Source organism: Molossus molossus, unplaced genomic scaffold (assembly GCF_014108415.1).
Source record: "Molossus molossus isolate mMolMol1 unplaced genomic scaffold, mMolMol1.p scaffold_m16_p_5, whole genome shotgun sequence".
Lineage (NCBI taxonomy): Eukaryota > Metazoa > Chordata > Mammalia > Chiroptera > Molossidae > Molossus > Molossus molossus.
Genome location: NW_023425388.1, coordinates 80,131,489 through 80,150,479, shown reverse-complemented (window position 1 = coordinate 80,150,479; position 18,991 = coordinate 80,131,489). Strand labels below are relative to the sequence as shown.

Here is an 18,991-nt window from a genome sequence, read left to right as displayed (position 1 = left end):
CAAACCGTTTCTTTTTTCTTTTATCCTCACCCTAGGACATTTTTCTTTTGCAGTTATCTTCAGATAGAAAGGGAGAAAGAGAGAGAGAGAAACATAGATGTGTGAGAGACACATTGAGTGGCTGCCACCCACATGACCCCAACTGGGCCGGGGACAAACTGCAACAGAGGTACGTCCCTTAGTGGAATCGAACCCGGGACTTTCTGGTCCACAGGCCTACATTCTAACTGTGGAGCCAAATCAGCAAGGGCCAGTCAAACCTTTTCCATGAGCGAGAGGGTATCTCTTCCTTTAAGATTTTAATCTTTGTGAATATAGGCTCATGTCTGAAGGTAATTATCTTTTCAGTATGGAGGAAGTTGAGATGCTGCAGAGAATACTGAGAAAACAGTCAAAGACAATCAAAGGTGTATAAAGCCAAGATATGGGAAGAAGGACAAAGAGACTTGACAGCTTTGCTCAAATGTCGGGATCTTGCTATGCCTAAGCATACACATACTATACAAACTTTTGGGGTTCCCAGTCATTGTAAGAGTAAGAAATGCCATTTTTGTTTGTTTTGGGTTTTTTTGGTTGTTGACTTTTGGGTTTTTGTTTGTTTGGTTTGTTTAGTTTGGTAGTTAAGCTCCTTGGAGTGAATTTTTTCACTTTCAGTTGAAAATATTCTCACCGTCCTGGCTGGTTTTGCTCAGTGGTTAGAGCATTGGCCTGCGGACCAGGGAGTCCCAGGTTCGGTTCTTGCTAAGGGCACGTACCTTGGTTGCAGTTCATTCCCTGCCCCGGTTGGGATCGTGTGGGTGGCAACTAATCGAAGTGTCTCTCTCACATCGATGTTTCTCTCTCTCTCTCTGCCTTTCTCTCTCCCTCCCGCTCTATCTGAAGATAAAAAATGTCCCTGATGAGGATTAAAAAAAAAGAAAAGAAAATATTCTGACCATTACAAAAACTTTGGTAAATATTTCCTGACCTAATGATAAACTTTAGCTGAATGAGATTATGAAAATAACATCTTCCTAACTTAGAGGAAAAGAAAAGGGATGGAGAAATATCAAGAACTAAATTTCTTGGCCTACAGTCAAAGATACGCTAATTTCTTTTATTTTGTTTCTCTGAGCCATATGACTCATCTGTCTTTGGAAATGACAATACATTCATCCCTTCATTCATAAATTACCGTGGCTTTATTAAAATGCCGAACCTTCATGGAAGAGGCAAAAGACACAGATTCGTTGGGAGAAAGGAAAGGAGTATATGCTGATCATTTTAGAACTGCAAGGGCAAATCAGCACTAAAAACAGTTCTTTCCATCTTAAATTTTATGGCAGGAATTTGAGTGGATGGTAAGAAATCACATCAAGATAGAGTAATTTGGGAGGTTTTTTGTGTGTGGTTGTTCTGAGAAGATCTCACATGTTGAAGACAGCAGGCAGTGAGAAGTGAAAATAGAAGATGACAATGCTGCTGGTCTGGAGAAATGAGTAACTAAGGCCCATCTGCTAAATGAGTATGATTCCCCTTCTATTCACACTTCCATAGCTGCCATTGATGTGTTTTGCATTTAAAGGTCAATTTAGTGTTCATTTAATCCAAAACTCAGTATTTGTCAGAAAAAAAAAAAAATTTAAGGAATAACCCTGGACCTGGCACTCATCCACAATGTCCTGAGTCTAGAAAAAATAGTTGGGGTTATGCTCTTCGGGGATCCTCTTCAAACTTGATATGTTAGCTACCCTTGGACAGAATGCTTCACTCTATAACTTGGATATCATTCTCTATTAAAAGGCAAATCATTTTCCTTAAGAGATATTTCAATTAACTTGTTTTAACAGAAATTCAAAACTGAAGGCAATAGCCAAAAATCATTTCCTTTGCTTCCCTGAGAGCTAGACCACAGCAGAGATTCTTTAATTTCTTCTTTTAAATATGTTTTTATTAATTTTTTTAGAGGGAGAGGAAGGGAGAGAGGAAACATCTATGTGAGAGAGAAACATCAATCGGCTGTCTCCTACACGCCCCCTACTGGGGATCGATCCCACAACTGGGGTATGAGCCTTGACTGGGAATCGAAGTGGGACCTCTCAGTCCAAGGACTATGCTCAATCCACTGAGCCACACTAGCTGGACAGATTCTTGTGATTCCAATGAAAGCATATAAGTCTTTTTGTGCATTAGCTTAACTAGTTGTTTTAATATGTATTATATTTTCTCACAAGCTCTTTCTCTTCAGGTACAATTACTAAGTGAATTTCTTGCCCATACAAAGGAAAGTAAACACATTAAACACCTCCATGTAATGTTAAAATGCTGAACATTAAATTAAATTAAATTAAATATTTGTCCTATAGCACAGTTCGCTGAATAGGTTATGAATCATCTATATTTGTGGAATACATTGCTTTGAATTATAATCTTGCCAAATCCACCCTGTAAGGAACAAAGTATAAGGAACACTGAGGCTCAAAATCTTAAATACTGAGCCACCTCTGTAGACTTTGCAATATTGGTACTGCATCCACAATCAAGCCTTAGTAAAGAACTTACAGAACATTATTCAAAATGTTTGTTCTGAAAAGAGTTTGGATAAATGCACTGTATTTGAAAATATGTATGCAAACTTTTTTTTTCTTTATCCAAGGACATTTTTCCATTTTTTGTTCAGATAGAGCAGGAGGGATAGAGAGGGAGAGAGAGAGAGAAACATCCACATAAAAGGGACACATCGAGTGGCTGCCACCACCTGCACGACCCAACCAGGGCTGGAGACAAACTGCAACGAGGTACATGCCCTTAGTGGGAACCAAACCCAGGACTCTCCGGACCATAGGGCAACGCTCTAACCACTGATCAAAACTGGCCAGGGTTGTATCCAAACTTTTTATTATGCTGAGAATCTGACTTAAAAGTTGCAGGGTATCTTGTGTATTTAATCTACCTGAAAGTGGTCTATTTGCATTTAAGCAAAGTGGTACTCATAGCTATGCGAACTTTGATTCAGTCTCTGGCTCCTGGAACCTGTATTACCTCATCTTTCATATGATACAGTTAGATTGGCTCCATATTTTGTTTTGTGTTTACCTATGCTGAAAAGCTTTAAAAGATCTACAGGCTGCTTATCAAACTGCAGCCAAAGCAACCCACCTATATCAGTTTATTAATTACCTTGCACAATAATTTATTGTTTATTCATGTATTTATGAACCAATAAAACCATTAATCAAAAAGGATTGTGTATGTGCTATGTGTCTGTCTAGTCTAGGCAAATGGCAGAGAATAAAACAGTTACAAATGCCTTCCCTCATTATGCTTTTACGCTAGTAAAGAGTGGCAGGCGACATGCAAGATATATGTTAAATATATATTGTGCGATATAGTGATAGAGTCTATGAAGAAAAATGAAGCAGGAAAGGAAGAAAAGAGGTACTGGGAATGGGAATTGAAATTTTAAATAGCTGCTCATGGAAAGCTTCAATAAGAAGGTAGCATTTGAGCAAATACCTTGAAGGAGGCGATCGGGTAAGCAACGCTTATAACTAGGAAGAAAGAGTTCCAAGTATTAGAAACAGTAAGTGCTAAGGCCCTGATGTGGGAATATGCAGGTGAATTTAGGAATCATGAGGATACCACTATGGTTTGAAACAGATAGAATAAAGGGGACATACAAAATTAGACTTCAGAGTAAGCCTATGTTAGAAGAAAAGGTTTGTATTTAAAACGATTGAAACTTCATTTAAATGACTTGTATGGCCCTGAAAAGCATTCATATTCTAAGGTTCTATTTTATATTACATAATAAATGAACCTTCATTCAGGGTTATAAATCTTCGTTTTATTTATTTTTTGCTAATTAGTATCACCCCTTAGAAATTATGTTTATACAAGAATTGCTTCTTAATACTTTCCTTTTTGTACCCAGACATTGAGCAATCTACAGTCTGAGTGAAATAAGAACATAACGTTTACCATAGACTGAACCATTCTGAGCTTCAGTGATATATCTTTATTAGTTAGCATTATTGAGGATGTGAGTTGCAAAATTTCATTAAAACAATGACTGATATTAGCATTAGAATTTAAATTAAACAATAAAATTGAAGGGAATATTTCTTAAGAGGATAGATACCCATATCTAGAGCGATTTTAGAAATTATTGACTTAAAAAACCTTGGGGTCCAGAAATGAAATAGAGTTTTATCTTATACCTACATAATCTCTGTGCTGCTTTAAAATAGTCCTATCTTTCTAGACTTAATATAAATCGCACTTAGCCCTCTATTTCAATCTTTGCCATCAATGCATTAGCCCAGGCTCATCTCCTGCCTGGTCACTTAGAACCTTTATCAGTCAGGATTCTATTTTCAGCGATGGCTCTTACTTTTTATTCTCGTTGATGGCCAGTAGTTTTTCACTCTTTTCTTCCTGTAGATTAAGTCTCCTTACTTTGTATTTCAAAATTTTCACTGTGGTCACTGGGACTTGACTCATTCACTTTGTTTCCTAAACCTTAGTTTGCCTAGTTGTGATATTGATTTATAATAAGAAATATATATTTAGTCTTTGACCAGTTCCTTGCACAGAGTTCCTAAAACCCTTGGAATGTCCTAAGTTATGAGAATGATAAAGCTGCCATTTTTATATTATGGAGGTAAGTTTTGGAAAGCTCCTAGGTAACCTAGGATTGGGGTTGGTTGCCAGGAGACCCAACCATGTGATAAAAGGTTGAAACTTTTAGTCCCACTCCTCAACTTCTAAGAAAGGGATAGAGGCTGAGGATTAAGTTCAATCACCAATGACGTAATCAATCATTTCTATATAATGAAGCCTCCACAAAAACCCAAAGGACAGGGTGCAGAGCTCTCCAGGGACACATGGAGATTGGCATGTTCAAAGAGTATGACAACCTGCCTCCCTTTCCACACACCGTACCCTATATATCTCTTCCATCCAGCTGACTGCTCTCTCCAGGTAATTAGTGTTAGAATTGAGTTGAATTGTAGAACACCCAGCTGGTGTCCAAGAATTTCTTGGTGGTGTGGGGGTAAAAACCCACGTTGGAATTAGTACCAGCATCATCCTTACTAGTTCCATCACCGAAGACCCTTTAATCTCCTTTCACCTTCTTCTATCACCCCCCCCTTCTAAGTTTGTTGCAAGGTCTATGTTTTATAAAAGGGAGCTCTTTCTCACCACTTGTCACTTATACATAAATGTTTAGAGAGTGTCCAATGTATTTGCAAAGTATTGGCTAGAAATGTGCAAATACTGATGGGGAGGGGTGGGAGAAAGAAAGGGAATTAGATTTGTTGTGTGCTCTTGAATTGCACACATTTTGTTAAAAAACTAGGAAGACACACAAAATAGTATGACATGAGGTGGTAAGGAATAAATGCCACTAACCAGCCTTCAAAGCCATCTTGGTGAAATTTCATCTCAAGTAGAAAACTGTTTACATCAATTAGAAAGAAAAACAAAAATCACCTCGACTTAAAAAAAACAAACAAACCGAAAACATGTATGTATTATGGACTTTTTTCAGAGAGAGGAAGGGAGACAGAGATAGAAACATTGATGGGAGAGAGAAACATCGATGTGAGAGAGAAACATCATTAATTGGCCACCTCCTGCACTGGGGATTGAGCCCCAAACTGGGGCATGTACCTTGACTGGGAATGGAACCAGGACCCCTCAGTCCATGGACAATACTCAATTCACTGAGCCACACCAGCTGGGCTCACCTCAAATTTTCAAATGCTCACGTTCCCGACCTGGCAATGTTGTGACATACTGATGGCTTACTCTTTTAGTACAGGGCAAAGATTCCTGGACTGAGCCTCTGGGGTCCTGAGTTCTGAGCTCCACAGATTCTAAGCAGGAAAAGTTGCCTAATCTGCTGTGTCATAGCTTTGTCACTGACTGATGATTATTCTTTCATACTGAAGATGCAAAACTCTTCTCCTGTTTTAGGTAACATGAAATATGATTTCCTCTGGCTGAACATTATTCATTTTGCCTATTGGAATAAGAAGTACCCATTATGATGCTCTGAATCATGACTAAACTCTATGGTATATATCACTGGAATAATATGTAACATCAGTTGTAACAAAAGCTATTGTGATCCAGATGCAGCTGGAAAAGCTCTTCCTCTTAAGAACCAGGTAACATGGATCCAACCACCCATTCTCTAGATTTTTAAGGACAAATACTCCTCCACTACATTATTTTAAGGAGCTTACATTCTTAACTTTATTTCTGACTCCAAGCTTTTGCTTATGCTAAATTATTTCAGTCTAAAATTGGTCTTGTCATTTTATGTGCACTATACCTGGCTCATGCACATAGGGTGCATTGCCTTATTAATTTTCTTAAGAAAAATGTGCTTGAGAGTAGGAGACTTGATTAAAATTTGGGGAAGATAAAGGAATTTATGTTTAAATAAATCCCTGCCTCCCCAACCAAAAATAAAGTCAAGAGTTTATTTTTAGACACTTCTGATGAGCAAAGAGGATAGGAATGAAGCTTTAGCAACAAAGTGCCTGGGGTAGAATTGTGGGTTTACTATGAATTACTGTGTTACTTCATGTCTCTGGACTTCAGTTTCTTCATGAGTAACACGAAGGTGATAATAGCACCAACCTTGTAGGATTTTTTGAGGGTAATTTTTTTTTCATTAATTTATAAACATTGCTAAAAATAATTTAACACATAGGTTTCCAATAACTCTTACTAATTAATGAATTAAAAGATATTTAAATGCCTTCGACCATTTTCAATCTTATACTTGTATCACTTGGTCTTTGTGACTTCCTCTCTTCTCAGCATCTCCCTCTTCACTCTTCCACTAAATTCCTATTTTTATTATTTTATGATTTTGTGATTCCTATTTTTATTTTTATTATGTTGTTCAATACAGAGTAATTTCACCATCACTTTTGTGGCCTTTGCTATATATGACTAATAGCCTTGGGAGTTACTGCTCCAAGTGGCTTATCAAGGCATTTTTCTAACGTAGGACAAATTCCTCTCTGAAAGGAATTATGAAAGCTACTGACTTGACATACAAACATGTACAATACAAGTATGTTTGTCATTTTAATACAAGTAGTCAGTGCTTCCAGAATTTCATGCGTAGTGTGTGTATATATAATATACTTAATGTATAGAATGTATTTTGATCCAGTTTAGCTGGGAATCTTTAAAGATGGTGCTCTAATGTGTCTTCACCCTTTGATTATAAGAGACTGACTTTGCTCAAGGTCTCTTGCTGAGTTAAGTGCAGACAGAGATTTTAACTGGACGTGGACTACTCCTCAAAGCTCAAGCTCCTTCTACTATATACCTGGCCAGTTATTTGTGTGATTTCAGTTCTCACAGCAATCTCAAGAGACTGACACTATTGTTATTACTTTTTACATTTAAGGAAACTGAGGCTTAGAAAGGTTAAGTAAATTGACCAAGATCATGAAGTTAGTAAAGGTCAGAGCCCATATCAGATAGTCTGCCTTTTGCAGATCTACTTTTTAACAATTATGCTATATTGACTCCCACCTCAAAATAAAGGGGGTCAGGTAGACAGAATGGGGGAATCCAGGTTACATAGGGTGATTTGTTATAATACAAGCAATGGAGCCGCTATTAAAAGAAAAACAATTCCCCATAGGAATTCTACAAAATCTATCAGAATGCTAACAATTTAGTGAAAGTTAGTTTACGAAATACTGAATTAAAAAGCATTTGCCTCACACAGCATTAGCCTTCCTGTTGGTTCACAAGATGCAAATGAAATATTAATTTTAAAAACCAAGCGGGGGAAACTACTTATTTTAAGAGGAAAAATATAAGAGCTCTACACTAGAATATTGTTATTGCAATTATGAAGAACCCGGAGGACAAGACAGGCAAGCTTTTGACAAAAATTGCCGCTGAAAATGGACCTTAATAGTTTCAAGCATGAAAAGATAAAAAATAAATAAATAAAAATAAAGATCATTGTTGTGTGTACATGTGTGTGCTTGTTTTATTAAGCTTCTCCTGCCACAAATTCTTCTCACCTCCTCTAGCTGGTGACTCCAAGCCTTTTAATGACAGCACAGGATGTGAGGATCACTAGTTGGCATTCTCTGGCAGGGAGTAACCTCACACAGGGGTGACCCTGGGATTCACGAAAGACTATTTAATGCCCCGGCGAAGGCGAAGTGGTTCAGGAACCAATATTTTATTCAGCTTTGGGGATGAGAGTTGTGATCCTGAATCCCTGATTTAGAGTCACTTAAGACTCCGACAGCTCCACCCCGGTGTTCTAGAGAAAAATATTCCTTCATGCTGATCTGAAAGCGACGCAGCTTCCAGTGTTCCGCCTGGGAGGTGGTTCAATCTTCAAAAATTGCCTGAGAAGCCCGTCCATCTGCTGGGGTGCCTGGCTTTCTGGAATAGACAAGGAGGAGCTTGGCTTTTCATCTGAGTAATTTGAGGATTTTCTGTTTGTAACTTAAAATCGCCCATTCAAAATAAAAGAGACACTCTGGCTTTGTAGACGTTGGGAAAATCCTTGTGACGAAGTATGGTCTAGAAATTCCTGGTTTAATTTCCCCTGGGAAAAGAGTAAATATTTTCTATCTGGTATTGGGCAGTCCACTCAAGTCATCTGCCTTTTTAAAAAAGGTTTGTGAGAGAGGGGGTGAGGGTGGTGGAGGATGAAGGAGGAATCATCTCAGTGCGTGAGTTGTCCCCGACCTACCGTAGCCGTTCGATCAACTCCAAGGAGGTGTTTCCACCTCTGCCGCCTCCTCCGGCCCCTTCCTTTCTCCTCCGCTCCGGCCTTAGGACCCAAAGTCCGCAAGTTTCCCACCCCCACTCCCCGGTCCCACTACTCTCTACCTAGGAGGGGGAGGATGCAAGGCCATCGCCGAAAAGTCCCTGAGAAGTGAGTCAGTGCGATCGTAGTCCTGGGGAAAGAAAAGGGCAATTTGGTTTTCTCAACCGCAACAGGGCTGGTGAGCAGTGTGACTTGAGAATGGCCTTATCACGCGGGTAACGCCACAAGGAAGTGGCTGACTCGGCGGCCCACCCGAGGCGCGGCCTCTGTGTCTGCTCACTATTGGCGGGCGGGCCGTCGGGGGCGGATCCAAGAGTCAACCCCGCCCATTCGGGCGCCCGCCTCCTCCGCGAAGTTCTAGAGCTGCTCTGATTCTTCGCCTCGGTCCTGCAGCGCCTCTAGGCTGCAGATCTATGCTCCAACCACCTGCTCGGCTCTGCGTCCTGGGAAGTCGGGAGGACAGAAGTGGGAGGGAAAAGGGGAAGGGAGGAGGAGACAGGCAGCTTACACACGCCTTCCAGTCCCTCCACTCAGAGCAGCCAGGAGTGCTGCTGCCGCTGCTATCCCTGCTGCTGCTATTGCTGCCACTACGGCTGCCACCTGAGGAGACCGCCTGGACCCGCTGCCCCCTGTTGCCATCCCTGGCTGTTCCTTCCTAGCACCGCTTTTTATGCACATTGCCACCACCACCATCATCATCTTCATCATCATCATCATCTTCATCATCATCAGTATTCCAAAAGAAGGGAAATAGCAGATCAGCCAAAAAGAACCACGTACACCTTTCTGAATTGCTCAAGTATCTCCCGAGAAAAGAGGGTCGCCGGTCCCGGTAGAAGCAGCCAAGGGGAACAAGGGCGAGTGTTGAAAGGGAGGAAGAGTTGGGACACTGCGTGGTGGAAAGTTACGTGCAGCGCAGACCCGAAGGTGCAGCGCCACAGCCCAGGGGGCGGTGTGTCTGGGAGAAGCCGCTGCCCCCTGCGTCCCAAACCGCGAGCGCGCGGGCAGCCTGGGATAGGGAAGGACGCCCCCTCCTGCGGCGCGGACTCTGTTGGTGGCTCCGGAGGAGGTGGAGAAATATGGCATCGAAGGCGGCCCCCTCCTGCCGTCTGGTCTTCTGCCTCTTGATCTCCGCTGCTGTTCTCAGGCCAGGTGAGCAGGGGCCTCCGAGCAACCTCTGGCCGACGTGGGCCGGGGGCAGTTTCCTTAGGTCCCAGGCCCCGGCCTTGCACCGCCGGGCAGTGCGCCCATGTCCCAGGTGCGTGGGGAAGGTAAAGGGGCGGTGGAGCGGGCGCAGAGCTGGCCCTGGGTTCAGTCACCTATGCCACACGTTTGGGCTGGCCGGTTGGCTCAAGTTTGCACAGCGACAGGGGCACTGGGTAAATCTACAGGAACTTTAGGTGCGGCCGAGGTCGGGGCTCCAGGCTCCCGCAAGCAGGATTCACCTGGCACTCTCCCCTTCTCTCTGTGGCTCCTGCCTAGGCGGCGAGGTCTTGCCCACTGACAATCCAGTCTCTAAGTCTCAAAGCTCACGTCACTTCGCTCCAGGCAGTTTTCCTTTCGCTTAGCTCTCAGAGGCAATAACTGCCCGCACTTTTTTTCGAGATAAATCCCTTGGTAACTTCCCTGTGGTATTTGGCCAAGAGACAATCGGAGAGGTAGAAGAGAAAGAGGAGACTTTAATCGTTCCCCTAAAGCTTAAATTGTGGTTCGGACGCCCCCTCCCCCATTGTCTGGGTAGTGAGTTTCGGAATGGTGGTAAGCAGGGACCCAGGCAGGTTTATGAGACCTTACTATGTGGGTTTTGTGAAATTTTCAGGAGTTGTGATTCAACCTCAGATCTCAGTTCTGTTCCGAGCTTCATAAGAAATAAGACAAAATCCCCAACAACTAAAATATCTTTCTGGCAATCCCTTTCCTCGCCCTGGGGGTGTCCCCAGGCTCTGTCTTTCCGAGATCCACCCGCAGCTGACAAGAGTTGGTCCCAACAACGCATTCTTCGTGCTCACTGTCACTGACAGAGCAGCAGGTTTATTTCCTCACTAGACTTAAGGATTATTTGGATTTTTTTTTCTCTCATCCTTATGAAGTTTTGATCGCTAGCCCTTCATAAACAGTTGCAAGCACAACTCTTCCTGTTATTTCTGGTTCTGTTTATTCTACTCCTTTTCTTTATTTTTATTTTTTTAATCAAACTAAATCTCACTTCCCTTTTGCGTCTTTAATTTCTGCACATCCATCCCTTCAGTTGTTGGCAAGTTGGGGCCAAAGAGGAGGTTTGAAAGCCTCTGGATCGCTCTCAGGAAAGCGGGGGGAGTGGGCCTACTGGCCAGAACCTGGGGACCCGAAGTGTTTGTGAACTGCAGCTGTGTATGTTTGTGGTTGGTAGTGGTACGAGGGCGGGGTGCTCTCTCTAGATCTTTCTCAAAGTTACATTTCTGGGTGAGGTAATGAGCTCACCTGCTCTTTTGAGGTTGGAGAAAGAGAGGCATCTGTGACAAATCTCCGGGTTTGGGGCGGGGACTGTGAAACGAGAGTTTAGCCGGATTTAAAAGAGGTGGGGTTGGGCAGGAACACCGGGGAACTGGGGAGGAGAGACCCCCTTGGGTTTGGCACAGTGTGGATTTCTCTTTTTCCTGATCTCAGTGTTGCTATGGGAAGGAAGGGTACTCACTCTGGAGCCAAGACGAGAGAAGGCAGGGTAAGGGTGGTGTGGTTTGTAAAATGCAACGATCCCCACGCCCACAGTTGGTTTGCTGTTTAACCCTCTCGCCTCTTTGAGAGTGTAAGCTCACCTACAGCCCCACCCCGTGAGCACACGCACACGCCCAGTTTCCTTTTCCGTTCAGCCTCACTGGTATTCATTTTCAATGGGATCGCCTCGTGGGACAGGTTTCCCCGCACACTTAACTGCTAAAGAGGGAAGAGGTTCCGCAGATCCACTTGGTGGAAATTCCTTTGACGCTCGGGCTCGGGTTTCCTCTCCGCACCCATTCATTATATTACTTCTCTTTTTCGTGAGTGTCTGGCCGGGCTCCCCTAGGAGTCAGACGCCTCAGCCCTTCAAATCAGCGGTTTCCTTGAATTTACCGGGCTAGAATATGCGCAGTATTCTGTCTGTTTAAACAGAAAGGATAATGGCACTAAAAGCGCCATGTCCGGACTCAGGAAGCAAGTCCTGGGCTGAAAGTGCGCCTTCTTCCGAGCCCTCTGCATAGCGGAGCCTGGTGGGTATGCAGGGCTAATGGCTGGCTTAGTCACCGGGCCAAGTGACTTCCCAGCTTGCCACCCTTCATTTCCGGAACAGTTGTAACTGTGTGTCCAGATCTAGAGGATAAAAATTCGAGTTCGTTAACCTGCTCCTGCAGGTCTTTTGGTCGGTAGTCACTACACAGTCATTGATATATCTTAGGCATGTTACCTGTTTTGATGGGAAGGAAAAATATGTATGAACCATAAAAACTGAATTCGGACTTATAAAGGCAATGAAGTATGTGCTCATCATCCCAGGGAGCAAAGAATCTCATTATTCTTATAGAAAGAGCGTCAGCCTGTGGTGACATTTTGTATTGCTTTAAAAAAGGCTTTCCTTGATTATTTACAACAAGGAGGTGGGCACTGCAGTTAACTGTTTCTTCACGTAGGTCATCTGTGTGCCCTCCTCTCTAGAATTGGTCTTAATTGCTCGCTGATATAAGATTAATTCCAAGACATAAGCACACCTATAGTGGTTTATTTTTATTTTTATTTATTTTTGTCCCAGTGGTATATTATGTTAAGAAAGTATGTTTATTGCAATAAGGCCTTGGGATAAGCACCTACTCAAATCAAATAATGTCCTTTCAGACCACATGATGTGGGACTATTAAAATTTATTTATTTAAAAACTGCAAACTGTTTAGTAGCCAATGCATATTGCTTTTTCTTTGATGATTTATTTAATCCAATAAAATTACCATTTAATAGGGTACTATTTTCAGTAAACTGCTTTTCTAGGTTTGGCTCAGGACCTATCTTCAGGCACGTTGAGCAAGTCATTTCATCTCTTAGGGCTTCAGCGTTCTCAAGTGTAAGTGAAAGAGTAGGCTCAGGGTCTGCTCTCAGATATCTTCAGCTCAAAACTGCTTCTGACCACTTAAGGTAAAAAGCAAATTAGGACAAGGCAGAGTCATTTCCCTGTATTTTTGTAATTCTTTCAGTCTTCATGGGCACATTTTGTATAAATTTTATTACTAGAAAATGTCAGTGTACTCCAATTGCTAATTTTTCCATCTTTTTCCTACATTTACAAACTCATTTTTCTATATTGTGCTTACTCCTCCCGGCCAGAATAAGGCTATTACCAAAAAAAAAAAAAAGTCATGAAGAGGAATTAGTCTCCCATTCTCCTGGGTAAAGAGACCCAGGAAAAGGTTTTTAGATTAAAAAAAAAAAAAAAACCTTAGTATAACCCATCCCTCCTGGAAATCTGCCTTTATGTAAACTTCATATATATTTCTTAGGACAAATAAAGTTCATAGTTGACGCCAATGTGTTCATGTAACAAAAGCCTTATATGTACACCTGTAAAATGCTCTTAAACAAAGAAGTTGATTTGCACCATGGTTGTGAGTGCAATATAGAAGTACATAGAAAATACTAATGCCTTCCTCATGTTTTCAATTTTATATAAGTCCAAAATATTTTATGACTTATCTAACAAAAGTATTCTAAACTTTTCAGAAAATTCAAATTATCAATATTTTTTTAAATAGAAATTTGGAAAAAAATGCTTGTCTACTGTTGACTTACTTTTTTTTTAAATCAATGAAAACATACTTTAATAGTTGCAAATGTTACCAGAAATTCTTGTTGGGTTCACTACTTATGTGTTCAGTTTTTAGCTATGCCATATAAGAATGTTGTGACCTTGGGAAAGTCATTTTTTCTGCTCCTTTTTATATTTAATGTATAAAATTTTCTCCTTATGTAACGCATGATTCTGATTAGTAATTTCCTTGCTCAGCATTTTAACTTTTCAAGTAAAATGTGCTATATTAAGACTTTAATTATATTCTCAATAGAAAGATGCTCTTTATTTCACTTAATTATCACTTGACCATTTTATTAGAAGCAGATAAAATATTTCTTCTCTTTTTTTCCTTCAACATTTTGCTTTACTCCCCAAGTTTTCATGCCACTAAACATAGGCCTTTGTAAAACTGAGCACTAAGATATCAGCATTACTTCGTGTAAGATGGCAGTGTTTTGTCACATAGTATTTTAAATGCTTTACAATCACCTTGTCTTGTACTCTCAAGCATATACCTCTTTTTGCTCTGGCCATTTATTTTGTATTAAACATCATGAAAGAGTTCTAGCTCTCTGAAGCCATCAACTCAAGTAGACACATGCAATATAGACCCCAAATATGCAGGAGAGCACCATAGGTGCAGCCATGATAAAAGAGTAACCCTGCCTTTGTGAATACATGTAAACTTAAATGTAACACTTCTCAGCTCAGCCATTGTGGCTCAGTGGTTGAGTGTTGACCATGCAGCAAGAGATTGCTGGTCCAATTCCAGGTCAGGGCACATACCCAGGTTGTGGGCCAAATCCCCAGGGGGGGACAGGCAGGAGGCAACCAATCAATGTTCTCTCTCATCGATGTTTCTATCTCTTTCTCTTCCTTCCTCTCTCTCTAAAATCAATAAAGAAAAATATTTTTTTAAAAACAACAAATAAAATATATCTTCTATAAACAACAACAATAAAAAAAGCCCTGGCCGGTTTGGCTCAGTGGTTAAGAGCGTCCACCCGTGGACCAGAAAGTCCCTGGTTCGGTTCCACTAAGGGCACGTACCTCGGTCGCAGTTTGTCCCTGGCCTTGGGTGGCAACCACTCAAAGAATCTCTCTCACATCAATGCTTTCCTTTCTTTCTCTCTCCCTCCCATTCTATCTGAAGAGGAATAAAAACAAACAAATATATATATATCCTCTATATTTAAGAAGAGGATTATAGGCTATGTGATAAGGTTAAATTATACAGTTATCAATATTTCTATAGTGTACAAACTATTATATATTTGGAATTACTGATATTTTCATCCAGCAAATTTATGTTTAAATGACAAAATTTATATTCTCTCCCTTCCACCTTATTATTAAATGGAATGCCATATATATTTCAGCAAGGACTAGTTCCAAATGTGCTGTGGTATCCAGTAATTGTTTTATGGTAACCTATTATCATAATCCATTATTGTAGTGTGTGTTCCAAGAATGAAATTAGCTTTTAGTGCTTCTTCTCTTATTTATCCAGTCAGTTCTCAATTATCCATTACGTTTAAGGGGAATTCAGCATTGTGCACAATCCAAAACAATTTCCAATCAAAGGATGACTTAATTTGACTTTGAATTTAGGTACTTCAATCAACATGCCTACGTGTGATTTTCTAGGAATTTATGATATTGCAACATAATGCAACTAAACTGTGGGAAAATGGATTAATCAGAAAATAGATAGCTGTCTAGTTTCTCTGGCTTGATTCCCCCTTTTTCTTTCTCCTAAAGCTTTCTCTTTTATCACTCAGTGAACCCCTGGTATGTCTAATGTAGTCCTGGTTTATGCCTGATGTTCTGATTCAGTTATTAGTGGTACCTTATTTCACTCTCAAAATTCATTTCAGATGACAAATTATATGGTTAACATTGTTATTAATGACTGTCCTGTCCACATGTCTGTCTTAGAGTACTTAACTATATGACATACATTTTTCATCCTGACCATTGCATGTTTCTACCCATTACTATTTAAGTATCAGCTACAATGAACTAACAATAGGAGTTAGGTATATGCCCCTTTAATTTCAAGTATAAAAGAGAGACAAGGTTATAGCTTGGAACTCCAGAATATTGTGGTAAGGGTGGAGCATTAAGGATCTCTTGGTTTGGAATGGAAACAAAATTCACTTGAGATGCCCAGAGAATGATGGTGGTTGAAATTCACCTGGGAGCTATACTTAGCTATGAAGTATCTAGGGAAGGCCATTTTCAGTCTGATCATGAAATCCTTTCTCAATCAATTGCACAATTCCCATTCTGTTCTTCTGTGAGGTTTCTCAGTAGCTTGCTACCAACTTGGATTTAAAAAATAACTACAGGGATGTCTATAAAATGGAAAGAAGCCCTGAGTCTTATTATACATGTAAGCTATAGTTTTATCAGCTAGAAATGATGACCTAATTAGGTACCCATGTGTTATTTGGTTCAGTCATCTCTGAGGGTGTCAGTTACTCAGAAAACCCCAACAGTGGATGGAAATAAAGAATGGTGAGAAAGTATTATCAAAGCACACAAGATAAAGGATGCTATAGTATCATCCTAATTAATAGGGAAGAATGACAGAAGAAGATATTGGCCATTGTGTCTAATACTCTTGTCAGCAAAATCCCAAGGATAGTTGGGAGGTTTTTGGGTATGGAATTTACCTGGCTTCAAATCAAACAAAAAACATACAAAGAGGTCTCACTACTATATTAAATTTTTGAACCAAAGTGTTTTAGTTAATTATGCTACATAATAAAGCACTCCAAAACATACTGTTTTAAATCACCAGCCATTTTATCTAGTACATTATTGTGCAGGTTGGCAATTTAGTCTGTGCTGTTGTGTAATTTTCTGATTTTAGCTAGATGTCTTCATTCTACTATTCTGCTGTGGGTCAGCCCGGGAAGCTTTACATCTGGGAGTTGGCTGGTTGTTGTTCAGGAAAAAACGATTCTTCTTGGTCTTTTATTCTCTAATATACTTCCCTAGGCTTGTTCTCTTGGTGGAAGCCAATTCTGTTGGTGAAGACAAGTCCCAAGCCCAGCTCAGATTCAAGGGTGGGGAAATCATCTCTATCTATTGAAGTGAAGGAGCTAAAAATGCTTTGCAAAAGGTATGGGAAAAGACTATAAGAGAAAATTAGGACCATTTTTGCAATCAGTTTGCCTTTCACAATAATAGTGGGGGTTGTGGCAGCAGTAAAGACTCTTACTTCAAATCCTTAGTCCCATATTCACATTTTATACCCTTCTATTCTAGATCTTTGGGCAAGAAATAGGGCAGATTATAGAGGTTCAAACAGTGAACAGTAGGAACACAGTTTCCTGCCGCTTAAATTTTATCTTCCCCTGGAATAATGATGGAAAGTTTAGTGTGTGTGTGTGTGTGTGTGTGTGTGTGTGTGTGTGTGTGTAGTCAAAGAGAGAGAGAGAGATTTGTAAGGGTTAAAGCCATGCAATATTACAACATGCAATTCATAGTCAGAAGCTAAAATGTGATAGAAGAGAGGTTGTTGGAAAACTGAGAAAGTGCCTTATACATTCATCTTGTTTGGTTCTCTTATTTGACAGCTGAGATAGATGAAGCCTCAGGTTAAAAGATTACCTAAAATTCAATAGCAAATTAGCTAGTTTTGGGAGACAACAATGTTCTTAGTTTCATTTAGGCCTTGATTCATAGATTCAAGGTTTTTGGAGCTATAAAGAATCTTAAAATGACATAGCTACTTGCCTAAGGTCACACTGTTGGCCAAATCAAGAGTAAAACTCGTGTAAATTAACAGTTTAACATATAACAGCATTCAATGAATACTGTATTTATTGAATCCTCAATATGTGCAAAGCAGTGTGCTTGGTGTTAAGCTTGCTGCAATAAATTAGTTCCTAGTCAAGGGCCTATCACTCCGACATTATGTTCTCTTTGAGAAACAGAAATCAATTACCTAATTCTATAATTATTTGCTAGAAATTTTGCTAAGCATTACAAGGACAAATAAAGAGCATTTTACATCAAAGTAACCAGATTTTGTCTGGAGTTTAGGAAAAAAATCAGAAACGTACTTTCAGGATGTGATATCTGAGCTATGTTTTGAGGAATAAGCCAGTAAAGTATATAGGCTGAGAGAATGGTATGAGTGAAGATGCTAAGGTGGGAAGGGACATTCCTGTAGGTGACTAGGAATTTCTTGAAGTTGTTCAAATACTTTCCTGAAATTTCTCTAATTCACTTATTAGTTATGGGGTTCAGAAGAAGATCTCTTTGATCTTCATCAAATGCTCACACACTAGCAAATATTCGCATGTACACTTCCTTCATTTTAAAAAGTGAATATACTATACACACCATTTTGTACTTTTCCACTTAGTGCACATTTTGAAGAGTAAGAGATTATTCCATATCAGCACTCTTTTTAACACAATGTATTGGATTTTATTGTATGCATCATAATTAATTAAATATTTCCACAGTTCTTGGAAATATAGTTTCCAACCTTGTTTTATTGCAAACAATGCAGACGTGAGCATCCTAATACAAGTTCTTGTCCATATGTGCAATTACGTTGCTAAGAAAATGTCCTGGAAGTGAAATTGCAGAATTAAAGAATATGTATATTTTTCATTTAGAAAGAACTAAAATTACAGTTCAAAGAGTATGTATTTTATTGTGTATTTGAAAGTTGCTAAGAGAGTAAATCTTAAAAGTTCTCATCACAAGAAAAAATGTTGTAACTATGTGCAGTGATGGATGTTAACTAAATTGGTAATCATTTTGTACTGTATATATATATATATCAAAGCATTATATTGTACACCTAAAACTAATACAATTTTATATGCCAATTATGTCTAATAAAAGAGTAATGTGTCTTTTAAACGTTCTAACAAAAGTATGTTAGTATGCCTCTTCCTCATACTTTCTCTATAACTCTGTACTATTAGTATAACTTAAAAACAAACAAACAAGATAATATGTTGTTCTTATTTATTTAAAGCTTATGGAAAATATGAGAATTACAGGAGTGATAGGCACACACGCTCATACGTAAGGCAAAAACTATGGATAGATTAGTGCCTAACTTTATTATATGTGATAAGGGGCCAAAAATGGGAAAAGAAGTGCATTTCTTATGAATTATTATTATTGTTTTCTCCACAAAAGATGGCTAACTTTTAGAACATAAACTGTGTAATTACAAGCCATATTGTATTCCATTCTAGAAGCCTTAAGAGTAGTTGATATTGTTTTTCATTACACAAATGGTTTCCAAATATTTTTGTTAGTTCATTATATAATATATATTGTGGGATTGGTCTAACTAATGCCATTTTGTAAACCTGCATAAGAGTTCTTACTAAACAAACCAGTTATTT

At 39.7% G+C, this 18,991-nt stretch overlaps 1 protein-coding gene across 2 annotated transcripts in view; it reads left to right on the top strand.

Annotated features, from left to right (window-relative positions):
- The first annotated feature begins 9,281 nt into the window (after positions 1-9,281).
- Positions 9,282-18,991, top strand: part of ALCAM (activated leukocyte cell adhesion molecule) — a 202,067-nt gene continuing 192,357 nt past the window's right edge. For both annotated transcript variants that reach the window (XM_036242876.1, XM_036242875.1), the window contains exon 1: positions 9,282-9,964. In XM_036242876.1, coding sequence (XP_036098769.1) covers positions 9,892-9,964 — 73 coding nt within the window. In that variant the 5' untranslated portion in view covers positions 9,282-9,891. The remainder of the gene's footprint in view (positions 9,965-18,991) is intronic.